Source organism: Mesoplodon bidens (assembly GCF_964165515.1).
Source record: "Mesoplodon bidens genome assembly, chromosome: 12".
Taxonomy (NCBI): Eukaryota; Metazoa; Chordata; class Mammalia; order Artiodactyla; family Ziphiidae; genus Mesoplodon; species Mesoplodon bidens.
Genome location: NC_138168.1, coordinates 15,411,316 through 15,437,800, shown reverse-complemented (window position 1 = coordinate 15,437,800; position 26,485 = coordinate 15,411,316). Strand labels below are relative to the sequence as shown.

The 26,485-nt window shown below is 40.0% G+C and overlaps 1 protein-coding gene across 1 annotated transcript in view; it reads left to right on the top strand.

The window, feature by feature from the left end:
* The window catches only part of ADGRB3 (adhesion G protein-coupled receptor B3), a gene marked incomplete at both ends in the record, with an annotated part of 792,585 nt that overhangs the window by 384,678 nt on the left and 381,422 nt on the right, over positions 1-26,485 (top strand). The window contains 2 exons of the mRNA XM_081251355.1: positions 11,187-11,255; positions 15,396-15,504. Of these exons, the coding sequence (XP_081107481.1) occupies positions 11,187-11,255; positions 15,396-15,504 (178 nt within the window). The remainder of the gene's footprint in view (positions 1-11,186; positions 11,256-15,395; positions 15,505-26,485) is intronic.

Below are 26,485 nucleotides of genomic sequence, written 5' to 3'. Positions count from 1 at the left end.
AGTAAGGCACCCAGTTTACATCAATATATAATTGAAAACTAGATTTTTACAAAATAATATTTCCCTTTTCTGTGGGTAATGCACTCTTGTATTTTCTATGTGTTCCTATTTGGTTATGAAAAGTCGATCATGACCCTCAAACAGGTCTCCACTCAATGTTTGAAAATCACTTGTTTGTCTAACATGTTCTCTAGGCTTGAAAATTCATTTCCCAATGATTAAGATTAAAGAGGAAACTCAAAACTCAGCTTCCAATTTCTTTCTTAAAGGCAAACTACATTCTAAATAAAATTTTCAGAGTTCGGTGATCAAGAAATTAAACTGAAAGCAGAGTTGGTGATTTTGGATAAGCCAAGCATCTTCTTTCCTAAAACACTTGACAGGCAAACATGTATGTTGGATCTTTCTAATTCTACCCATCCAGCACTAGGTGAGGATTTTTGAGTATTATTTCTCTGACGCTTTCAGTGAGAGATGTTTTTACTTTTTGTATACAAAAGAGTGGTCTGATTAATGGGGAAGCAATTATGGCTATGACAATCCAGAGCCATTATGTAATGCTGAAACAAATTCTCTTGAGCAAATAAGATCTAGTACGGGCCCTTTAGGTTTGGAATTGTAGTATAACTCTAGCCTACAAGCCAGTACCTTATGACTTGAGATCCTCTGCTTAAAGAACATTGTGCAGCAGAAGATTAAGAATTTCCTGGAACATAAGTCGGAGAGGTAGGGAAGGCAGTACAGCGTGATGACTCAGAGTGCCTGTTCGTGGTCAGAACCCCGAGCTTCTGGTCAGGGCTCTGCTACTTGTTAACTATCTGATGCTGGACAGGTGACTGGACGTCCCTGCACTGACATCTCTCTTCCACTGTATTGGATGCTGGTACCCATGCTGATGTGAGGGTTGAGTTACTGTGTAAAACTTACACAGCACATGGCACAGAGTAAAAGCTCAAGGAACATGGCGATGACCCTTATGATCCGGGAAGGTGAGATTCTGATGGAGCAAACACCTGAAGCATCTCTGGACCACAGGTGTCTGCTGCCAGTGCAGACGTGTATTTTGCTATGGCTCCTGGGAACAAAGGAAGGTCAAATATTCTTCATGGCACTACCTATGCAAGAATGGCCCACTGCTTTTTTCCCACTCTTTCCCCCCCCCACACACTCTTAGTAGAGGAGAAGGGCAGGGAATGTATCGAGGAGAATGGAAGTCAGAAAAGAAGTGTTAGTCCTTAAGGCCGGTACCACAAGGCCATTTCAAAGTTAGCCAGCAAGTGGATGAGAGGAGAGCTTGAATCAATAACCAGGATTCCTGGATCTGTGGGAATCATGTGGAGCCCAGGATGTCAACTCCCAGCTGACTATCACTCCAAGTCACAAAATGGCAGTCATTTCAATGCTTCCAGCCTGAGACGGTTCCCCAATCTTTCTCTGTGGTAGAGAGAATGTGTACAACTAAAAGCTCTTTCTAGATAGTGTGGAGAATGTGCCCTTATTATAAGATGGAAAGAAGAAATTCAATGCCAAATACCTGCCTTAAATGGGTGAGATATTAATAAACACACCTTGCTTCACCCACCAACGTGAGTAAATCCTACCGTGAACAAAATTTGGAAGATGGCTGCAGGCTGAGAGGAACTGAGGACCTCCATAGGGGAATACAGAGTATTCACAATGATGGGGGAAAAAAGAAGCGCGACTAAGAAGGTTAGGTATTTGTGGAATGAAGCCTATCAACTGGTACATGCCATGTGATGTACATGAATGACTTTGGTAGAGCTTAAGAAAAATATGATAAAGCACCTGATAGGTAGTTTTGTCGTTTCAGAATCCCTCATTATTTCCATCAGAGTCAAGAAAATGTTGTGATTTGCATGCGCACAGTGTACAGGTAGTCTTCTATTGTGATTCCACTTATTATTAAATTTTTCTTTTAAAAAAGTATGGGGGAATGTATCAGTTTGCAGGGCTGCCATAATAAATACCACAGACTGGGTGGTTTAAACAACAGAAGTGTATTGTCTCCCAGTTCTGGAGGCTGGAGGTCCAAGATCAAGGCGTGGGCAGGTTTGCAGGCAGCTGCCTTCTCCCTGTGGCCTCACATGGCCCTTTTCTCTGTGTGTGTCACCCCTGATGATTTCACGTGTCCTAAATGCCTCTTCTTACAGGAACACCTGTCACATTGGATTAGGACCCAGCCTCATTTTAACTTAATTACTTCTTCAAAGGCCCTGTTTTCAAATACAATCAATTCTGAGGTACTGAGGGCTAAGGGCTTCAGCATACGGATCAGGGCCAGACACAATTCAGCACACAACAGGGGATCTTGAAGGAACTGTGAGGATTTCCCTTTAGCCAGGAAAGGTATGTGCCAGGCATCTTCCCAGGGACAGGACCTCTTTGGCTCTGCTTGCAACATCCCAGGGGTGAACCTGTGATGCGTGTGTGTTTCCTGCCCAGGTGGCCCTTCGGTGTATCAGCCAGTCCTGCCCAACCAAATGCAGCGATCACTTCTCACCTCGTGCTTTGTCTGGGTTTGAGGAAGATTTTGCCGCACTTGTTATGGTGTTTTTATGACTGGCTGCTCTGCAGGGCTCCCTCTTGGGAATAATTGATGAATATATCTAATCATTTTAGCATCGCTAATGTTTTTACCCTTCATCTGTAAAGCAGCACCAAGCTTGGCCCCCCTAAGTGCTGACAATAGACATTGTTTCTCTCCATTCCCCCATCTTGGTTGTCACCTGCACCTCAAAGCAGACCCACTCTCTGCTCACTCTCTCTGTAGCCCTCCATCCTACACTTGCTCTGGAAAGACTCGTAGCATTGTGTAGGAAGTTGGCCATCCAAGCAGCTCCAAAACCACAGGTGGAACCGTCTTCCATCTCGGCAGAGCAGTGAGATTAGTGGGAAAGGCAGCCCGAGATTCCTGGACCCCTGTTCCATGTTGTTTCCAAAATGAGTCAGAGCTTCTGTGATATCTGTGACTAAAATGAGAAGAAAAAACAAAGGTGTCCTTAAGGACTCTGGATTTTTTTCTCCTAAACTCGTGCACGTTAGGGAATATTTGCTTCAATAATCTGCTCTCACACCCTCTGGATCTGGCATGTGACACTGGTCTGTCTGGGACAGCCCCACCCTGTTGGCAAGAGCCCTCTGACCACAGCCTTCCAGGCTGGTGACCCAGCCTGCTGGAGACCCCACGGCTGACCTTCTGACCTTGATACCCCAATCCCCTTGTCCCCCCATTGATCCTCTCATTTTCCAGTGCATCCGTTTCTTGTCTCTGAATCATATTCTCCATATATCTTGGTCCGTGATGTCTTCCAGAGGGCGTCCTTAATTATTATCTGCTGCTTCCTGAATCCTTGAGGGTTTCTCATTGCCAATGGCCAGTTGATGTGTTTCTAGGATAAGTATTCTAGATAAAAGATTAAACCAGAGTGATGTGACTTTTTGTCCTGATCCATTGAGAGACCACCTATTAAAAAAAAATAGGCAAAGCACTCTTTAGGGATTATTTAGTTTTAAAAAATACAGTAGAACAAGCCAAAGATTATTTGTGTAATAATATTCCTCTTGCTCAATTTTAGTTCTGTGCACTTTCTTGACTGGGAGGCTAAGAAGTAGAGTCATAGCCCAATCACAGGGATTGGACATCAGTTTTCCAGGCCCTAATCTGTAACCTGGGTGTGTTCCTGGTTCTGCACATCTCACATGCAAGTGTCATCACCCAAGTGCATGGAGGCTAAAAAACTACAGGAGACCAAGGCATTGTACCTTGAGCTCTCCTTGGGTTTTTACCTTGCTGCAGACTTGGTCCATCTCATCTGACTTAACCTCCCCACTGCAAAGGACTTCTGCCCCCCTCCCTACTTCTTTATCCCTAAGCCCTCATCTCACCTCACCTGGTCCTCTTCCTCTCTATCTTATCACCAGGGTTTAACTTTGAGTTCATCCCATTCAGCTCTATTCCTGGTCATTTTAATTTTTCCCCCAAAGGCTCCAGGGTTCAACTAGGATTAAGGATTCACAAGTTTTGACCTTTTGAGCTTCAGGCTTGTAGGGACAGTGGCAGCTGGGCGTCTGCTCTCAGCTCTATCCCAGGCCCCTCACGCTCGGCCAGAACAGAGCTGAGCCCACCGTCCCTGGGCACACGCAGCTCTGCTGTGTCTTCTGCGTGTTCAGCAGAGCTGTGTGTCCTCTAGGGACCAGGGCCCGGTCCGGGTTCTGCCCTCTCCCTCCGTTACCACGACACCTTGTTCCTTAATCAAGCCAGCAGACAACACGGCCTCCTTTCTGACTTCCCCATTTCCACTCTCACTCTCCTTGTACTTGTTTTCCACTCAGCAGCCAACGTTAGATTTTTATTTTTCCTGAAACTCATGTCACGTAACTATGGTAGGATCCAGGCCCCTCTCTATTGGAGCCCCGCCTCTCTTTTACATCCTGTATTAATATTCTCCCCTCCCCCTCCAGCTCCCTGCTTAAGGCCATGCCAGCTACATTGCTTCCCCTCTGTTTGTGTTCCCTCGTCCCACAGTTGTTCTGGGGCTCTCTTCCTCGGGCCTGCCCATGACTGCCACCTTCATCACTGTCCTCAGCTCAGATGTCACCTCCTCAGAAAAGTCTTTCCTGCTGACTGTTCCACCTGAAGCACCCTTGTGCACACACACACACACACATATACACATACACACACGTGTGCACACATACACATACAAACACACATACACATATATACACGTAAACACATACACACAAACATGTCCACACGTCCACAGATACCCACATATACACATACACACACCCACATGCACACGTCCACACAGTTACACACACACACATATACACATACACACATATACACACGTGCACAATTACACATACACATATAAACACATAGACACACAAACACACAGATACCCGCATACACACGCACATACACACACCCACATACACATGTCCACACAGGTACACACGCTCACACAGCCCTCCCCTGCCCAGTCCCTCCTGGCCCCATATACTATTTTATTTTTGATTCATCACCTTAAGTCATGTTTTAAATGATTACTTATTATTAAATGTCCTTTCTTGACACACCACAGTGTAAGCTCCGTGAGGGCAGGAACCCTCATGTGTCTTGCTCACTGTTGTATTCACTACACTCAGAAAAGGGCCAAGTACACAGTAGGTGTTCAGGAAATATTCCTGAAGGAGTGAGTGCCTTTCTGCCTCTCAAGCATCCCCTGGGTCTTTCCTCACCTCCACCCTCACACCCACTTCTGTCCTCACTGTCTCTCACTCGGGCTCTTGGTAAAGTGTCCCCAGGATATTCCCTTCCCCAGCCTTCTTCCTCCCCAAGCCCCCAGCTTTGCTGTCTGGAGTGCATTTTTCTCTCTCTCCCAACATCCTCTGCTGCTAAACAAGGTAGCCTTCACTCCATCAGGGATGGGGCAGCAGTGGTGGTGTGTAGGGGCTCCACTGTGTTTGGCAAAGAACCAGCTGTGTGTGGAAGAGGAGACCCCTTCCTTGGGAGAGGACCAGGGCCGAACATCCTCCACTGTGTCCTCTACTTGTGAGGCCCTACAGTTTCTCAAAAGTGGGTGTCTGTGACCAGGATGGCCTTGAGACTTCAAAATGCCTTCAGATAGGAAGAGTTCGATCCCATATTTAATCAGGAGAACCAGTTTTCTGATCTGTAAAAATAAGCACCCTATCTCCTTCCCTGGACCTACAAGAACCCTGGGTCTAGGGCAGAGGAGGGTGTTGAAAGGAGGCCACACATTAGGTGGGGACCGTGTATCTATGATTTTTAATTCCCCCAGTGCTTATCCCATGGTCTTCTACACAGTAGGCATGCAGTCAGTCAACTTGAAATATTTGAGTATTTACATTTTCCTATGCCTCGTGCTGTACCCTGGGGGCATGGGAGTGAACAAAATGGAAACAGTCCCAACTAAATTATAAACTGGTAGAGGAAAAGCCCTAAAGTGATCATCATACAAATACATTGTAATTACGAATTGTGATATACTTCAAAAGAAATCTACACAGTGCAAGTGCAACTCCACATGTTTGCTGCCCTGTGAGTGGCTCCCTTACAGCTGGCTGCTGCCTTCATTACATTAGGGTGAAGGAGTACTTATTCGTCCTTGGGTGAGTGCACAGTAGTTTTGCTGGGTTGCTCATGCATGGATGTAGAGGCCAGGAGAGTCAGAGACCGTCATACTAATAATTCCCCAGGTACTGGGGAAAGCTGACTCTCAGAACAGAGAACGAGGGTCCCTTCTGGTCAGTAGAACCTCTTCCTTCACGTCTTATTCTTTTAGGTGATTACTTCCAGGAAAGGGCTGTTTCTTTTTTCCATGGATTTTTGGCAAAGCATGAATGATGACAGTATTGGTAAATGAAAAATAAAAAAAAAATCACTACTCAGAATCAGAAACATAAAGAGACTGTGCAGGCTTTGTATACTTACAGGGTGGAGGTGGGAGAAAGCCTTTCTGGGGAAAAGGCATGTAAATCTAGATGTGGAGGACAAAAAAAAAGGGTTATTCAAGTAAAGAATAGGAAGTAAAGCGGTTGAAGAAAGGGAGCAGCATGATATAGGTCTGGAGACTGGGCAGAAACAGGTTTGGGATGCATGGAGAAGTCTGCTGAGCCTGGAGTAGAGAGAGTGGGGGACACGTTCGCTCAAGAGAGAGTGTAGAGATGGGAAGGGGCTGGATCACGCTTGACCTGCAGCTGTCAACTGCTCTCTGGATGCATGACTGTCCTGGGCTGTGCCATTTTAATCCTAATGGTGTGTCCCTGCTTCCTTGCTTAGCCTTTAAGCCTCTCTTATGATCCCTCTATATTTCAAGTTGGGACCACCACCATTCCTGAAAGCTTTCAGTTCTCCTTCTTAACTCTGTTCCTTGGGGCCTGTCTCTGCCTCTCGGTGCCCAGGCATTTGCTGCTGGGTTAGGAGGAAGAGAACACGTTTCTTGTGGCTTAGATATCTCAGATCATGAACCTAATCTACAACTCTCTTTCAGTAAGGAATTCAGAAAAAGTACATGCTAAGATGTGCTTCAATATATTTATAGAAAATTGTATATAGTCCTTGAGAAATTTGTCAAGTGGAAGCCAACCAGTTATAAAACAAAGAATTACGTACTTACTGCTTTTCATAAAATTGAGCGTCCTGACCGGTGTGAGGTGATACCTCATTGTAGTTTTGATTTGCATTTCTCTAATAATTAGTGATGTTGAATATTTTTTCATGTGCCTCTTCGTCATCTGTATGTCTTCTTTGGAGAAATGTCTATTTCGGTCTTTGTCCATTTTTTGATTGGGTTGTTTGTTTTGTTTTGTTTTGTTTTGTTTTTGATATTGAGCTCCATGAGCTGTTTGTATATTTTGGAGATTAATCCTTTGTCCATTGCTTCATGTGCAAATATTTTCTCCCATTCTGAGGGTAGTCTTTTGTCTTGTTTATGGTTCCCTTTGCTATGCAAAACTGTTTAAGTTTAATTAGGTCCCATTTGTTTATTTTTGTTTTTATTTTCATTACTCTAGAAGATCTGTCATACAGAGTGCAGTAAGTCAGAAAGAGAAAAACAGATATCGTATATTAACACATGTATGTGGAATCTAGAAAAATGGTACAGATGGACCTATTTCCAGGGCAGGAATAGAAAAGCAGATGTAGAGAACGGACTTGTATAGACATATATACACTACCAGGTGTAAAATAACTAGCTAGTGGGAACCTGCTGTATAGCACAGGAAGACCAGCTAGGTGCTCTGTGATGACCTAGAGGATTAGGAGGGTGAGAGGGAGGTCCAAGAGGGAGAGGATATATGTATACATACAGCTGATTCAATTCGTTGTACAGCAGAAACTAACATGACATCGTAAGGCAATTATCCTCCAATAAGAAAGAAAATCGAGTGTCCTTTTAGTCCCACATGGCCCAATCTAGGACTTGCACTTTGAATGGGGCAGAGACATCGATGCCTCTCTTTACGACATGCATTCACTGTGCTGATTTTAATAATACTTCCTGCCAAGGAAAACCAGAGTCCTGCTTCCTGCCCATGGTGTCCCACTGCCGTTTGCTCAGGGTCTCCCACGTGCTGAGTGTCTCATCATCACAACGCTGAAACCCCTCCCAGCAGAGGACATTCTTAGGATGGAGAGCTTTCTGCTGAACAAATCATGGGCCATAATGTAACTATAAATACAAATCATGCAGCCAGTCGTAAAAAGATAACACAAAGGGAATAAAATAATAAAGCTGCCATATATTGAGCACTATTGTGTGTCGGATACTGTGCTGAGAATTAGCTCTGAGCTTCACAGCTGCTCTGCCCTGCAGGTGTTAGCATCTCTGCCTTACAGGGTAGAGAATGTAGGCAGGGTTGGACAACGTTAGCCCCAGTACCACATAGGTAATAAATGTTGGGGGAATTTTTAAAGCAGGTCTGCCTAGTTCAAGCTCCAAACTCAGACTCTGCCAAGGACACTGAATTTTTCAAATCAGTCTAGGCCATAGAGATCGGGACGTGATCAAAACAAAACAGAAACCTGTCAGATGCAATTCAGGGGCTAAGGGACTTGATCCACATATCATCAAAGGAGAGGTCTGACCACAGGTAGCAGAGCTCTTGAAAAACTCTAGAAGTTGTGTTTCTGCTGCCATGGAAGTCGCTTTATACTTTTCTCAAAAAGTCAGTCAAGTGGCCTGAAAGGTTATGAGTCCCCTCTTCAAAATGCTGTTCTGTTTGGTTCTGCTTTGTTACATCTGTCAGTCTGATATTTGAGCAAATGTATAAGTGAATTGATATATCGAAGTACATTTTTTTTCAATGTGTGTGAGACAGATTAGAGCAGGGTCAACTCAGAGGAATGATGCTTGAGTCTTGCTGGAGAAACAGAGTTTGTGATTTCATTGTTTCCTTTAAGTTAGGACTTTATTAACCACCTGCTGTGGGCAAGGCATTGCATGGGACGAAGATACACTGAGGAACAAGCAAAGCTCAGTATCCCCGTAAATGTCCCTCCCCCTCCCCCATCTGGGATGTTGAGGCTTAGCCTCTGTCCCCCTACACGAACCCACAACTGATCATTTTCCAATTCCATCCACAGGGAGATAGAAAGAGAGCTTTACTCTGTGCGGCATTCCCATGATCATTTAGTCATGTATGATTTATTGGCCTTGGAAAATAGTACAACTGCCTTTGTAAGACTCTCTGCTTACTAGAATGTATATTTTAATAATCTGTGGTTTTTTATGTACGCCCTCTGGTGATTTTGAAACACCGAACTCTGAATGTATCATTTTGATCAAGGAATCGCGTGTGCTCACTGGCCTTGACGTACAGCGCAGAGCTGCTGACCCGCTGTCAGTAAAACATGCTTTGTGCAATGGTTTCCCAGAAACGGAGATGCCTTGGCACACATTGCTTCCCATTCTTGCAGTACCCTTGTTAGGAGCAGCATGCATTTTGTATGAGAGCAGGCAGGGGCTAGGACGCAGGCGCGGTCGTGGACCTCAGCAAGGCGGACGGCGTGAAAGGGGATGAAATCTGCAACTTTTGTCTCACTAGCACCACGTCCCGTACTGAGTTCACCAGCCACAGGCAGTCGGAGAACTCTGAAGGTTAATTCTTTCTGCCCATACGTAGAGTTACAGCTCAGTGGACAAAGCCCTTGAAATGTAATCACCCCAGCCGGGACATTTTAAGTGGAAAAAATAGCTGGTAGTACAAAAAGGTTAAATGAATTAGAAAACGGGTCTCAAACAGACTTGCCGTTTCTGGTTTTTTTTTTTTTTTTTCAAGACTTGCCTAAAATATTCTGTAACTTTTATAGAGGTTGTGTCTCGAAACATGTTTCAGCCATATGATTGCAGGGAACTATTAAAATGAATAGCACAAATAGGGCAATTAAATATAGATGCTAACAGATTCAAACCCCAAGAGGAAATGAAGCTGCTTGGTTTTTCTTCTAAAAACACGCAGGTGAATTTCTTTGGAATTAGAGTAAAGGCATATCTTGAAAAGCTGACTGGATAGGAAAAAAGGCTGAAGAGGCTAAAAAAATGTGACTACCTGGCCCCCAACCCCTGCAGGGAGACCTGTCCTAAGCGAAGGTATCAACATAAGGTGGTTCTCCTGTTCATAACATACAGAGCAGCCAGAAGAGCTGGGCTCTGAGGATAAAAGCAAGGGACCACCATCCATGTAGCTTCAGACAGATGCCAAGGCTTCACTTTACACTTCTTAGGTCTCCTGTGACCCCATGTCCCTGACACCCTGGTTTTCCTCTCCTGGCTCACAGCGAGTGTGAGAGGATAGGAAGGTCTCTCTTTGGTACAGACACCTCGTGTGTGAAGTGAGTACTAACACAGACGATGCGGGTGTGTGGGAAACAAAAACCGAACACCGAGAGGTGCCTGTCTGCCTGGAAAGGGAAAACCGAAACTCATCGCGGGCACTGCTGGAACACGTTAAAGCCAATGTGTTTCCAACAGTTAGTTAGGGACCAGGGGGATGACAAGGATTTGGACATCCGTCCGTTTTGGCTTGCTGCAAAAGGCAGGGGAATTAAGAATGGGAACTTGAAAATAGCCAAGACTTCCTGAGCACTTACCATGCAGGGACTTGAAAAATTTCATGTCGTCGTTACAATAAGTAGTTGTAAACGTTAAAGTAAAATAGCCAGGAAGGGACAAAGCCAGGATCCAACAGAGGAAGGCGTCACTGGCCTCAGCTTTGCCCGTGGGCTGTGCTTTGACCCAGCAGTGTGAGTAGCAGTCATTCCTCACAGGGAACTGGACGACTTTAATAAGACAAACACAGGGGATTTTCTTACAGGAGCTTACAAAGAGAGCTTCTTTGTAAGGAATAATTATACGGTGGCATGACAGAGTGGAATGCAGAGCATATAACTGTGATAGAAAGTAAGTGTCGTGCCTATTGTGATGTCTTCTGAATATGTGACGTTCTCTAGAAATCCCAGAATCATGTTGCTGAGAGAGGGTCCTCAGAGATCTTCTAGAATAGCATGTTAGGGTCATCAAGCAGTATTGCAAAGTGTTTATACCCTCAGCGCAGGATCAGTTCAAACAGATGTTGTTGGAAAGGATATTCCCTCGTGTAACATTAAACCTTTTATCTAATTTAATTTACAGAACTTCTTTCAAATAGTTAGCAACCTTCTAGATGAAGACAACAAGGAAAAGTGGGAAGATGCACAACAGGTAAAGCTGAAGTTATTTCAGAAATTAAAATGAAGTTGGTTAAATAAGGCTTCATAATATGTGAAAAAAAAGTAATGGCTCGCCATTCCAAGAACATAATAGGAAAAATTTTAAAGTCGTTCTAGATTATCTCGTACTGATTTTAGAGAAAACAAGTGACCTCCTTTATCATAACAATCTATGGAATCAATGACATTTAAAATGTGATAAAACAGAGCAGGTTTAAGTAATGTTTAACTTTAAGGTATTAATACATAATGACTCTATGCCTTACCCATCATTTTCTTTCCTGTCTACAAACTATAGGAAAAACAGCTAATCTAAACGGACACATTGCAAACTAAACTGTGGGAGTACTAACTAGTAAAATCATTTGTATTTACTCTGTTATGTATAATCTGAATTATGTATACAGATGTGCATTTTGATTCAAAGCCAAGAACTGTGAAAATGAGTTCTCATTAAAAGAAATGTATTCTGCTTTTTTTCTCTTTCTGCTAAGCATGGTAACTGTAGCAAGTAGCCTTATTGGTTTAGTTATTGTTTTAAAAATCCCTGGCCCTGCCATTTGTGCTATGCTCACTGACACATGGTTAATGCTATTTTTTCTAAATCTCAGAAAATATGAGTTAGAAGTTAAGAAAGGGAGAATAAGCATGTTTATAAAAATCCTGTGGAAATTTAATTTAAAAGTTTTCTACTTGACCCTTGTTAAAAATTCCGTGAGAACAATGCAATATTGAAAATGAATATTTCCTGAGGTTAAAGTGGACCCTCTCTCTCCCTTTCCCTTTATAATCATATTCTTGTCCTTCAGGAGTAAAGCATTCCCTTTATTTCTATTATCATAGGAACTCTATGGATAGACTCTAAAAATAGTCCAGTGTGGGTCCACCTCATTATCAGGTACAAGTGCTATGCTTCTGGCCATAGCAAGAAAAAACAAAAATCACTCCTTAGTTTAAGACACTGAATCTATCTTTTCCTACTAGTTTGAGTTATGTATTTGTCCTTGGCTTCATTGTAGAGGAGAACCTCCTTCACTCACTGTGAGAAAATGGTGTCTTTCCTTAGAATACACTGCAGTGGCTAAGCACATCTTTGTAGAGTGCTGGAGACTATTAATTATGGATATATTTAGAACAAATGTATAATACCCTATTTAAAACAAGACTGCAATCCATCAGATGGTGTTATTTACTGCAAGGTCCCAACTTGAGCAAATAATGAACAGTGGCAGAACTTTATGTCAATGGAAAATCCTGACTCCATAATCCACCTCTTTACTTGTGATTTTGAGTTAAATATATTCTTATCTTTTAAATATTTTTCAGTAGTGATGATCTTTAATGCTTCCTTGAAGTAACTATTTGAAATAAAAGCAACTATTCTGTAGCAGTGTTTTCATAAATGCAGCCAAGTGGTAAATGAGCCTCCAAGTTTTGGGCACATAGGGTGAACTCTTCAGAAATAAGAGCTGTTTAAAATCGACCAAAGACAATCCTTTGTCTATTTTAGAGGAATAGTCTCAACAAAATATAATATAAAGCATAGCTCTGTGTGCATTTGGAAGATTAGCTGAGTAAAATGGTGAATATTGAAGTCAGAAGGGTTTTGCCATTAGAACTCACACTTTTGGACAAGAAACAATGTCATTTCGTAGTTTGTTCACTACACATAAAACCCAGTTATGAAGGATGAAACTATGTTTAGCTAAAGCATCCTACTAAAAACACAGTATACTAAAGTGAAAAAAAAAAAGAGGCTGCATTCTATATAGCACTGTTTTATACACCATCATTGTAGTTGGAATGGACAGTCCGTTTCAGCCATGATCATTTTGATCACCAGTATTTCCTTTTTATACTGAACTCTCCTGTGTCTCTCCAGGAGTGCATAAATTGTGGCCGCTGAGCCAGATCCAGGCTGGCACCTGTTTTGTAAATAAAGTTTGGGATCCTGGCCACAGTACCTATGGCTGGTATGGTACAGCAAGGACATGGCTGAGTTGTTCCAACAGAGACCCCGTGATCCACAAAGCCACTCTCTGACCCTTTACAGAAAAAAAAAAAAAAAAAAAAGTCAGCCCCGGCTCTATGACACTTGAAAACTCTTGGGAACATATAACTACAAACAAAATCTGCTGCCACCCTAGAAAACCTCTCCCCAAAGTAGACAGGAAAGAAAACAGTTTTATTATTGAATAGGCATTAAGTCAGAATGTGACGTGCATCACAGGCAGTTCACTAAGAGATGCAAAGACAGAGAAACCTCATCCTTTAATACAGACGAGCGGATGTTCAACTCATTACACACGTGTTCTTGAGGCAAAGAGTAGCTAGTTCTCAAGTAAGAGGACTTTCGGTAGTTCATCTTAAATGCACTGGGTAATTGGGATGACCATCTTGTTAGTTAATTGGCTTTATCCAAAGGAAAAATGAGCTCTGATATCTTAATGACTGCGGGCAGTTTTGCAACTCAGAGCGAGGCACCTGCTTAAGGCAGGGTCTAACCCTCCCACTGCCCCCCCCACCGCACAGCAATCTGGAGGACTACTTTCCACGGAGAGACATCCCTAGGTCCTTAAGCTGGGAAGAGGCTATTTAACTTGCAAAAAGGTTTACATGCATTTCAAAGAGACAGAGAAAGAATTTAACCATGACACGTTTTCTAAAGTAAATGTTCTTAAGGGAGGGGGGCAAGGGGTTAGGGAGGGAGTCTCTTCTCTATTTTCAACAGGGAGGATTAAGCCTCTTCTTTTTAATTTGTATTTACCCACACACTACACATACTCATAGACACACACACCTACACGCACCAAAAATAGAAGAAAAATACAGTAGCAGCAGGAAGTTTGGAGCTGATGGAAATTTCACACACATTTCAGGAATGGAATAGGTAAGCAATAGCACTTGTCCCCAAATCTTCCTGAAATTAAAAAAGAATTACAACTATCTATGCCATATGTTTCTAACTGTAATAACCATTGTTCATGTCTTCAACCATATGTGAGTAAGTATATGATGCATTCGAGGTGTCTGATTTTTGGATGGGTGCAGCCACAAGCTCCTGTAAAATATACATACTGTGCCTGCTGGCTACCCTGCCCGACATGTCTTTCTGCTAATTAGAATGTCTCTCCCCCTTCTGCACAAGCCTTTGCAAATACAAAGCCATTAAAATTCTCTAATCCACTTAAATTTTTCATGGCTTGAAGCTGCAGTGGTGCTGAATGGCTAAAAGCAAGGAACGTAACTTCAAAAGACTTTCTGCTTTAATCTGGTTATATAATGCAGGCTGACTTTGTCAGCATGATGGGTTACACATGCTAAAATTCATCTATCTTTTCAAATGGACCTCACATTCCACTCATTCTGAGCTATTGCCAGAATCAGGTCGTCTTTAAGCAAACACTCATCTGTTTGCAGTGTATGAGGCGGATGGTGTTGGGTGTGTCTTACATATGTACATGCGAAACATCTATACTAGAGCTGTTTTATGATCCTGCAAGTACTGCCAACGCTATTATTCATACAGCAGCTATTACAATTATTAGAAATAAATGTCTCTCCCAAGATAGTTATTTTGCAGTGAACTTCATAGTCTTTAAATATTCATGATGGCAATAATAATTATTTTTTCTCCCAGTGTTCATTGTACAGTTGCTAAGTAAAAAAAAAAATGTAAAAAGCCCCCAAATTTCAGTGTTTGTTCTATGTTATATTTAAGTGAGGAAAGGAACCCATCAAAAGTAAAGACATGCTACTTCTAAGTGTACAATCTGTTAGATATTTTGAGTTTTCTTGGATTTATGAAGGATTAATCACGGCATCATATCACCTCCAGAGTTCTTACTGTCTTACATTTGATGTCATTCTCAACTGTTAGTTCAAAAAATATACAACTGTTAGATGGGTTGACAAATAAATTAATAAATAAAAATTTAAAAATAAAATAAAATGATTAAAAATAATTTTAAAAAGTAAAAACAAAAAAAAATACAGCTGCTGCTAGTTGGAGAAATGTTTTCAAATAAATCAGAGCTCATTTATGATCTCATTGTGTCTTTTTTAAATTCCAGTTATATATTTTATTATATAGGTTTTTAAAATTCCATCTAACCTTTGCTTATTTTTGTAGATTTATCCGGGCTCAATAGAGTTAATGCAGGTGATTGAAGATTTTATACACATTGTTGGAATGGGGATGATGGACTTTCAGAATTCATACTTAATGACTGGAAATGTAGGTAAGAAATAGGATGTTTTCCCAAAATCTGACTGAATTTTTAAAAAAATTTGCAAGTATCTGAGTCATACATTTTTAAGTGTGGTACCCATTGTTCATATCTTTGAGTCTACATGAGTAATGTATTGTGGATATTTGGTGTCTGATTTTTCAATGGGCCAACCACATATGCACTATAGACACATACCTACACACACACATTTTCATTCATCTGAGTGTATTTATGTACATTTATTTAAGCCTAGTTGTATTTATCTGTACACATATATAGCAAATGTTTATTGCTATCCAATCTCATGTTGAAAATATACCGTATATACTATGTGATTATATAAAAAATAAGCTTTTGTGGTCTTGCAAACACTGTTCATGAAGATGCCGAGTCACTTTCTTGCTGGGGGTCCCAAAGAAGTGCTGAATCTCCATAAGGGTGGGACTCTTCAGAGACCTTTAGGGGTCGTTGTCACAATGCTGCTGCTGCCGAAGTTTTCTTGAGTAACTTCCAGGACACGGTGCGTCTCTCGGGTCTCTGTAGTGGATTCTGTAATGTAAAGTGAAAATCTTTCTTCCTTTAGCTGTCTATAACATTGTCTTTTAGAGGGAGGAATTACACAGAGAAGCAAAATCCACATGGCCTCTTACAGTGCTACAGTTATTGTACAGTCAGTCAACAGCAATTATGTTAACTAAATGGCACATTTCTTTTTGTAGTTAAAAAAACTGTAAGAACAAAGAAATATTCTTCCTAATGGTATATGCATTGAGTTGATATAGGTTTACAGTTTTATTTCTTTACAGCTTCCTCTTGTGATGTTACTATGACTCAGATCTTCTTTCATTGTCATGTTTTAGCAATCTTCATATGAAGACTACTAACTGTAGATAAAGATGTGTTTAAATCAATATCTTACCTCACATTCTTGTTCAAAGGATGTTTAAGTTTTAGTTTCTAGATCAGGAAGAGATCTAACTTTGGGGAGGGATTAACTAGGGGAGTTCACATGGTATAGAACATAACATTTTTATGATTACAGCTTTGGTGGTTCGTTTTATACTTGATTTCTTCAGAAGGTCATTTAGTCCTATAGTGACTTATTTGACTCTGAGATATATTCTGCCAGGGTGACCTCAACTTGTAACTGGTAATAGCTAACTACTGGTAATATTCTTCAGTTGAAGAGAACCTGTGTAATGGAGACCTCAAAGGTCTGAAGACGGTTCCATGCCCACATGCCATCTTCATGCATCTTGAGGCCTTACGAGTTAGAGTTATGCCTTAATCCACTTTCCAGAGGTGGTGGAGGGCCCAAACTTTTCCTGAGAGTAGATGTCCAGCGGCTTGTGCTGGTTCACGCATGAAGGGACCTGTCCTTGCTATGGACAAGGAGAAGAAAAAGTGACCGAAAATAGTATTTTATTGAAGGATGAATTCAGAAATCAGAGAAAATCCAAATAAAATATCCATTCCAAAAGTGGCTGGGCAAAGAGAGGAAAGGTAAAATCTGTGGAAAAGGCGGGTAGCAAGTTAGGCTATGAGTTTGGGACACACGGAAGGAAAACCCTAGAGAGATTCTGGGGACGCTGGTCATTCAAGATGGAACCACTCTTCTAAGGGCCTATGACTTTTTTGGGGAGGAAGGAACCAGGAAGGCTGCTACGCCAGATTGGACAATAGTAATTTACAAGAAAAACAGAGGGGGAAAAAGCAAAGAGCTATTTTTTTCTTGAGTTTTGTTAATGTTAGCACCTAATTCTAAAACACATGGCTAAATAAAAGTATTATCAGATCGAAACATGACACTTGTTCAGAATGTGTTTGGAAAAACTTTAAAAACCAAAACCAATCTTAGAGTCTAGTAACTTAAATTTGAACTTAAAGTAGGCTGTTTGAATAACAGCATACCAAATGCCCTATAGTACTAGTATTATTTACGACAAAAATTCCATAAATATCCATAAATTGCAAATCTTTATTCCTCTTTACCTTTCTTTTGACTTACTAAAATTGTATTTTTGAAAAATTTGTGGGGTTTTTGTGTGAAAATTATGCTTTGCCTAGGTTTGCCTACTTCCTTTATCATCACTAAGCTTTAATAAGTATATTAAGCATAGTGACAAAGCAATTTAATGCTGCAAGTAAAACCAATATTGTCCTATATTGTCTTCAGTCTTGTGTAAGGACAGTGTGATTGTTTGGCCTTCTGATCGCTTCACTGATTATCCATATAAGAAAAGGTTATATTCTGTGAATAAGTATCCCAAACATTATTACACCACCCAAAAGATATTTTATTTATTTTGGTTTCTCCAAATACTAGCCCAGGGACTGACTTACTGTTGTTTCATGACCAGAAGAAGGTTATTCTCAATAATATTTAAGAATTTTCCAAAGTATATCCATATATTAGTCAGAGTTCTTCAGAGAAGCAGAACCAATAGGATATCTGTAGGTACATAGAAATAGATTTATTTTGGGAGATTGGTTCATGCAATTTCAGTGGCTGAGAAGTTCCAAGATCCGTTCTGTGAAAGCTGGAGGCCCAGAAAGCTGATGGTGTCATTCTAGTCCAAACCCGAAGGCTTGAGAACCAATGATGTTAAGCCCCACTTTGAATTCAAAGACCTAAGAATCAGGAGTGCTAATGTCCAAGGGCAGGAGAAGATTTATGTCCAGGATAAGCAGAGAGCATATTTACCCTTCCTCTGACGTCTTGTTCTATCCAGGCCCTCAATGGATGGGAAAATGCCCACCTGCATTGGTGAGGGAGAGCTTTACTCAGTCTACTGATTCAAATGCTAGTCTCTTCCAGAAATATCCTCACAGACACACCCAGAAATGTGATTTAACCAGCCATCTGGGCATCCCTCTCCCAGTCAAGTTGATGCATAAAATTAACCATCGCAATCCACTCGTATCAAATTGGGTAATATAAATAATAATCACTTACTATTCACATTCTTCCTGTTATCCAATTTGATACTAGTATATGTAAAGCATGACTATAGTGTTGTGTCAGATATGTCCAATGTTTTTGGACAAGGACACACAGAGAGAATAATTTGCAATGACAACTTGTAAACTGTGTGAGTTGGCATTTGTTTTATGTCCTAAGTCCAAATATTAATTATCCAACATCGATCTTACACGCACACACACACACACACACACACACACATGCTTGCAAGCTCGCAGACACACATACACAAAGCATGTTAGTGATAAATAGAGACTAGGTAACTAAGAAAGTTTGTTTATTGCTTATGCCCATTTTTTTTTCAGTGTGTTGGAACAAGAATCCTTAATGACGGGGGTGGGTGGTGATGTGATGAACTGGGAGATCGGAATTGACATGTATACACTAATATGTATAAAATAGATAACTAATAAGAACCTGCTGTACAAAATAAATAAATAAATAAATAAAATAATTAAAAAAAGACTCCTTAAAGAACCTCAAAAGATCATCATGTCTTATAGAGACTACGAATATTTTTATAAAGCCTGTATGCACAGCACCTCACTTTTCTGGAATATAGATAAGCTTTTGAAGAAAGAGACAGAGTTGAATAACCACAAATAAAAGAAAGACTATACCACTTAATAAGAGAGTCTCAGAACCTTGCAGATAGCTTATTTTATTTCAACTTTAAATAGTTTTGGGCTTTCTGTTTTCTGGTTCCTGGTTTTGACAGAAAGGGTTGGGAGCAGAGATGGTGCTGTTAGAATCACATACATAGCAGATAGGATACCTGAAACAATAAAGAAAAAGAAGTTCTGAAAGAATCTGGCAGAGTGGAGCCCATATGGTGGGAACAGCATTATTCATCAAGATAAAAGTTTCTGTAATCTGATTAAGATGGCAGGAAAACTAGTGGCATGTCTTGGAAAGATTTTCTTCCAAAATAATTCAAATGAAAAGTTTTGAAGCTTCTTTTATCTGAAAAGAGTCCCTACCTGTGTCAGCTTTTGATGACTGAAATGCTCTTACATTCTAACTATGAGCATGTTGGTATAAATGTGAGCCTGTTCGTTGTGGGAGGGAACAGGTCTATAGCTTTGATCAATTTCTCAAATGACTTATGACCTCAAAAATTTATTAACACAAGCCTTGGAAAAAACGTATTCTATGAACAAAGGTGTTAAACAAGCCAATGCATTTATAAAGTAATTGAGTATTTTTCATATCACATATGAATATGACATTCAAAATAGACACATGATAAATTCTAATGAATACAATTTAGTGAGCACTTAGTAAACACTACTAAGTAACTTATATAATTACTCAATAAATGAATGAATATGAAAAATTGATGTACTACAGAGAGATTTAAATTTTCAATATGCCTCAGTTTATCATAGAGTTGTATTCTACATGTTCTAAATATGCTGTACAAGCAAGTGATCTTCTTCAGTGAAAAGTGTGAATTTTTCAATATATTTTTTAAATATTTATTATCGATTAGGTCAGGGGGACTATATCTTAATATGATTTAATATGCGTTCAAGTTATTTTTCTTCAACAAGACTATTTCTTGAAGAGTGTTTAAACTGACTTTCTACCATTTCTCTCCAAACATTTTCTCTTCAGTTCTTTTCAGCCCCATTCTTCTCTCATCACTTTCCTGAAATTCCCCTCAGAAAAGCCTTTTGGAAACTCCCAATTGCCAAATTGAACCACAATGTCTCTTGAAACTGTCCATTCTTTTAACATTTGTGTATGTATTTTATTATAAAATAGAATTAAGGGATAAACATTACTCATGACTCAGAGATATTTAGAATTTTTGGAGGCAGTAATGTAAAACAAAGTAGAGCATGCACTGAAGGGGAGACAAGCACATTGTTTGAGGCCCAGCTGTTTGCAGTTCCCAAGACAGAACAGGATGTATGTGACCTCACCTGATCAGAGTGACAGGGCAAGTGCATGGATGACAGCTGCTCTAGAGCATTTGTCTAAAGTTGTGGCAGAGTGTTTTATAGTTCTTTATTATGATTTTAGTCGTATATTTTCCATAATCACTTCAAGTAGCATATTGTGTTTGCCTTATTTATTGGTAAGAATAGCCTATTCTTTAGAAATTAAGTGTTTTAGTTTTGGACTTAAAACCTGAATTGTGTTCACCAAACTGAATTCAAGGAGGATCTGTCATGTGATGTATGTTGCAGCCCACTGACTGTGTTCAATTAAAAACAAAAAGAATTTATCTCTTACTATAAGCAAACCCTTTCCTTAGTGATTCAGGTCAGTAAAGGAATAAGCTTCTCATCTACAAAGAGCTTTCAGTCCAGTTGTGGTAAAAGAATTACATAGATGAATAACATACCAAGTGCACTTTGGTGTGTGTCATGGAAACCAAATGTTACAGAGATTCATTCCGAGAGATGTTGTTCCATGTAAGGGACTGGAAAATGTTCTTAAAGAAGGAATTATTTAGTGTAGATGTTGAAGGATGGCTGGATTGTTGACAGTTCAACATGAGGCACAGTGAGTGGCAAGGAGATGGTGACATTCCAGAACATTCTTTTAGCAAATACAGTATAGAGTTATCCAAGTTGAGATAGTGCTTAGGGGATACGTGGTCTATTTTGATAAAGACACCTATGTATGGAAGTAAAGGAAATGAGATAAACTTGGAGAGGCATGCCGAGACATGGTGTAACATGCTTCCCAATTCCAAAGAGAGTAGGGAGTTCCTGAGGATTCATGGATGGGTGAGATCTGTGCCTTGGAAAGACCCACGTTACAGCAGAAATAAAATTTGTTGAGATTGACACATATTTTAAACACAGAGATCAGAAGGCTTTTTATAATAATCCTTGCAGGAGATAATGAAGACTTGAGTTAGCGGTAGTAAGTATAGAAACCAAAATGTAATTATCAGTTTGAGACTCTGAGGGTAGAAATGATGGCATTCTGTAACTGAATGTGGTGTCAGAGAGAAGGGAGGAATTGGGATTATATTTATTCAACGAACATTTGAGAGTGTCTTTCACATATTAATGTTTAAATGCAAATGTACCCCTTAAGTGGAAAAATAAAATGTGGTCTTGAGTTTTGGTAGAGGAGTCAAATTTATGATATACCTTTGGTAGTCAACTGCATAAAAGTGATGGTTGAAGCCAGAAAAGCTTTTTTCAGTTATCAGGACAGTAATAAGAGGGGTAAGATGGAAGACGATGCCTATATTTAAAAAGAAAAAAATCCTGACTATGTGTGGTGATGGGTGATAACTAGACTTACTGTGGTCATAGTTTCACTATATATAAAAATATTGAAGCATTATGTTGTGCATCTGAAACTAATGTTATATGTCAATTATATCTCAAAAAATTTTTCTATATATGACTATGGAGAGATCTCTATGATATATTATTACCTGAAAAAGTATGTATAGTAATAAACCAAGTTAAGAAATATATTTTGTTTGCAAATAAAATTTACACATTATACTAGGAAGAGATCATGTAAGTTATAGAACAGAAATCAATGTTGAGGGAAAAAAAAACCCCAAAAACAAAGAATCATTACAGATATCAGAATAAGAATAGTCAGAGGTAGTAGGAGTTCCAGAACAGGGCAGTAGAAAATCAGTGGCATGTAATTAATAGGAGAGAGAGAACATTTCAAAACAATACTGTAGTTAATATCAATTGCTAATAAAGTTCAGAGTAGTGGAGTTAAGAAAAATCTTATGTGATTGCTGGTGGTAAAACATAAGAGTTCTCCAGGAAAAGCACAGACACAATGAACAAGATCTAAATATCCAAGCTCTTTAGGTGGTTTCAATGGACTTACCCGTAACAATTATCTCTAAGGATTTAGTTTGCACAGATCAATGTTGCTCCATCCATGTAATACTATCTCACAACAGTTCCTTAGGAGCTCTTCAAAGTTGAAATATCAGATAAAAAAGGAATATTGTTAGGCTAAGAAAGTCTCAAGATACAGAATATTAAAGTTATTGGCTGTAAGGAATTTCAGAAGTCACCCCTATATACACCCTTAGAGATAGAATATTCTGGAAAGTATAGTTTCCATTTTTCTCTAGTAATCCAATAAGGCCAGTGCCTTGAAAACATTAATGTTAAGACAGTTTTCTCTGCCAAGCTAAATAGCACTGTCTATTCTTGGTTTAGAAATAGGAAATGCTGGGCTTTTCAGAATGAACATTCATACTTGGTGTTTTCTGAAATCGAATCCAAATTCAATCTTAAGAATGGCGTGATGCAATTTTGACATCTCCTTTTTCTCCACAATGCTGTCTCATCAACATCAAACCTATGTTATTTCTTACACTCACTGGTAAATTTAATCATTCCTTTAGAGAATATCTTGTTCTTCAATTGAGAAACCCGTCTTCAATCTGATGATGTACTTATAAAAATAAAGTGGCTTCTCTTTCTAGGCCTGTTTTCCTTTCTGTCACTGCTTCATTTTGTGGTTCATACACCTCCATCACTTGTTTAACTTCCTTTCTTTGGAGAAAAGATGCCTGTAGTGAGTTGACACCGAGCCTGAAAAATACACAATTTAACATCTTGTTGTTGTTGTTGTTTATCTGTAGCACCTGACGTTGGTTCAGTCAGCTAGACTTGAGTCTGGAAGTGTCAGATTCTACCTTCTCTGCCTGGCTCACTTCACGTTTTCTTGCTAGACTTGTGAAGCAAATGGTGTGTATTTCTGTAGGTCAGAAAGAACAAACTAAAAATACCTGTTGTTTTTTTTTTTAATGATACTAACATACTGGTTCCCTTGAGAAAATAAATAGTTCAAGCAGCATTTTAAAACTATGGCTTGGAATAATATGCATCATTGAGTTCTCTGATTATTTCTCATTTACTAGGAATTATCTCATTGCATTTTCTATGATACAGTTATTCCAAATGGTTGGGGTGAAGCGCTCTGGGGAGGCTGCTGAGAAAGGGCCATACCAGACTCTTTTAGTGGTAGGAAAGACATACTCCTTATGGGGATATGATGGGCTCCCTTCCACCCAACTGAGAACCCCATTTAGATGCTCCCTAGTGTCAGTGTAATAGTTTGGGAATGATGCATGGATTTAACTGGCTTTAAGAGGGTGCCATGTTCTGTATTAAGTTCTGGGGATTTCTCAGTGAACAAATCGAATGAAGCTCTTGCTCTCATGGAACTTGTGTTTTGCGGCAGGGGCAGAGGTCAGTCAAGCACCCTCTGACATGCCCAGTGGTTCTAAGTGATGTGAAGACAAGTCATCAAGAAGGGGGACACAGAGGGGAGAGAGGATGGGGGGGATGGTCGGGAATAAGTGCTAGTTGAGTATATACCTGGGTGCCTTGAGGGCATGAGGCACGGTGACATGTGGGGACAGACTATCTCCATCAGAAGGAACCAGCACAAAGACCAGGATGTGTCCATGTGCTTGGCACCATAGAGGCCTGGAGGAGGCCGCTGATGGTGGAGTGGCTGACAGAGGCACTGTGAGAGGTGGAAGGGGAGTGAGGACCAGACTGTGGAGGGCGTTTGACTGTAGGTCTCTGAACAAGATGCAAAACCACTCAAGGATTTGAGCAGAAAAGCAACCGGATCTGGTATATGTCCTGAAAGGACCATTCTGACTATGGACTGTTGGGGGTATGAGAGCATACAGGGCGACGGGAGGGTAATTATGGCAATAGGCCAGGCGAGAGAACTCTGTGGTTTGGACCAGATGCCAGGGGAAATAGTGGGAAGAGGCCAGATGCTGGAGGTATTTTAATGGTACCTCTGACCGAGTTTACTGATGGCTAGAAATAGGGTGTGTAAGAAAGAGATTGTCAAGGAAATGTTTCCACTTCATCTCCAAGAACCCAACTACAAAAACAAGACAGGTTAGTTTCCAAATCTCTATACTATAAGCAAATGTCATCAACCTCCTTTGCTGGCCATTTAAATGTCTCTAAAATTTAGGATCCACAGCAATCTCTTTCGTTTATTTTTTCCTTAAAGTATTTTCATCGAGATATAATTGACATATACCATTGTATCCATTTTAGGTTTACAACATAATGATTCGATATATGTATATATTGTGAAATGACTAACATAATCACTTTAGTTAACATTCATCACCACACATAGGTACAATTTTTTTTCTTGGGTGAGAATTTTTAAGATCTGCTCTCTTAGCAACTTTCAAATATATAATAGACAATTGTTGATTATAGTCACCATGCTGTTTCTTTTTTATGTAGTCTTGTTCCTGAGTCCAACACAAATACTCGTTCTTTCAGTTTAAGCAGTTCTATCCTCTGAAGCCATGAGCATTCTGTCATCATTACACCCCCTGAATCCTTGGTCAAAAGTTAGAATGAAATTGCTCATTAAAATGACTTTTTTAAAGCTACCAGTTAACACATGAAATAAATTCTACCTTTCCTACCACTTTTGTGTTTTTTCTTCTATTTATAAAGTCCTGGGACCTCAAGAATGGAAGAACACTTATGGATCAACTAAGTCCAGCAATAAACTTGTCAGCTTCATCCTACTTAAACTATTTTGTATTTTTTTTAGTTTTTTTGGAAAATAAATAATAAATAAAAGTTTATTATCTGAGTTGCAAAGATCTTTGCAAAGGTCTTTGCAAACCTTTATCTCTTCAATTTAAAAAATGTTATTTCTACTAGTAATACTTACATAATTACAACCCTGGACCTCAACATAGAAAACTCTCATCATGTGATAGTGTTTCAAATTAACAGTAGGTCTGTGTTCTTTTAGAAGGTAACTGGGGTGAAAATAGTTACATAATAGTTACATAGTTACATACAATAATGGTTACATATTTGCATAATTTTTACATTGTTACATAGTTCCAGGTTTATCTATCTAATCTGCTTTATACAGCCATACACAAGGACACGATTATTCATGGAGTCATTATTAAATAGTACTTCTTGTCCCTGAAAAAAATTGAACTAGAAAACATTGTTAATAGCTGTTCTTTCTCATTTTGAGTAACCTAGATGCCATAAACTTTCCCTCTAGTGTCCCTGTACTCTGCCAGTGAATAGCTCTAATCCTAACTACTGCTCTGCTGTGAATCGCTCACATGGTCTCTGGATCTTGAATAGTTTTTACTTCTTTACCCTGGTTTAATTTACTGTTAAGAAAGAATAGAGTCTTTTCCATTATGGTTTATTACAGGATGTTGAATATAGTTCCCTGTGCTCTACAGTAGGACCTTGTTGTTTATCCATTCTCTATATACTAGTTTACATCTGCTAATCCCAGCCTCCCAATCCCTCCCTCCCCTGCCCAAAAAGAATATGAAAAAGAATATATGTTAAAAAAGAAAGAATAGAGAGTCTACATGTTGCTACTTTGGCATGCCTCCTTTCTTATAGCACCTTATGTGTACATCATCTGAGTATCCATTTAATGAAAATTCCTTAGTATCAGACAGTGACTGTTATTCTAAGAAACCCTTTTCAGAAGTGCCATTTGAGTACAATGCATAGGAAAATGCTTTTATTTGTTTGTTTCTACTTGTATTTCTCAGGCTTTCCAAGAAAAGCTTTGGTAAAGCATCCCTTGTATTATACAGTGTTTCCCAAATTAACGCTTTCACAAATACTCATGATACAACCTTGCTGCCAGAGCGTTAAGGGCACCCACGGGATGTGTTCTCATCAGTGCTTTCCATTCAGAGTGGATACATTTTTTTTTTCCGGGACACAGGAATCACACTGTTGTGGCCTCTCCCGTTGCAGAGCACAGGCTCCGGACACGCAGGCTCAGCGGCCATGGCTCACGAGCCCAGCCGCTCCGTGGCATGTGGGATCTTCCTGGACTGGGGCATGAACCCGTGTCCCCTGCATCGGCAGGCGGACTCTCAACCACTGCGCCACCAGGGAAGCCCCAGAGTGGATGCATTTTTTATCCCTTTGCATCTTAGTAATTGAAAGTTAAAGATTTGTTTCATTATCTTGCTCAGCCAACCACACGCTAACCTACTTCTGT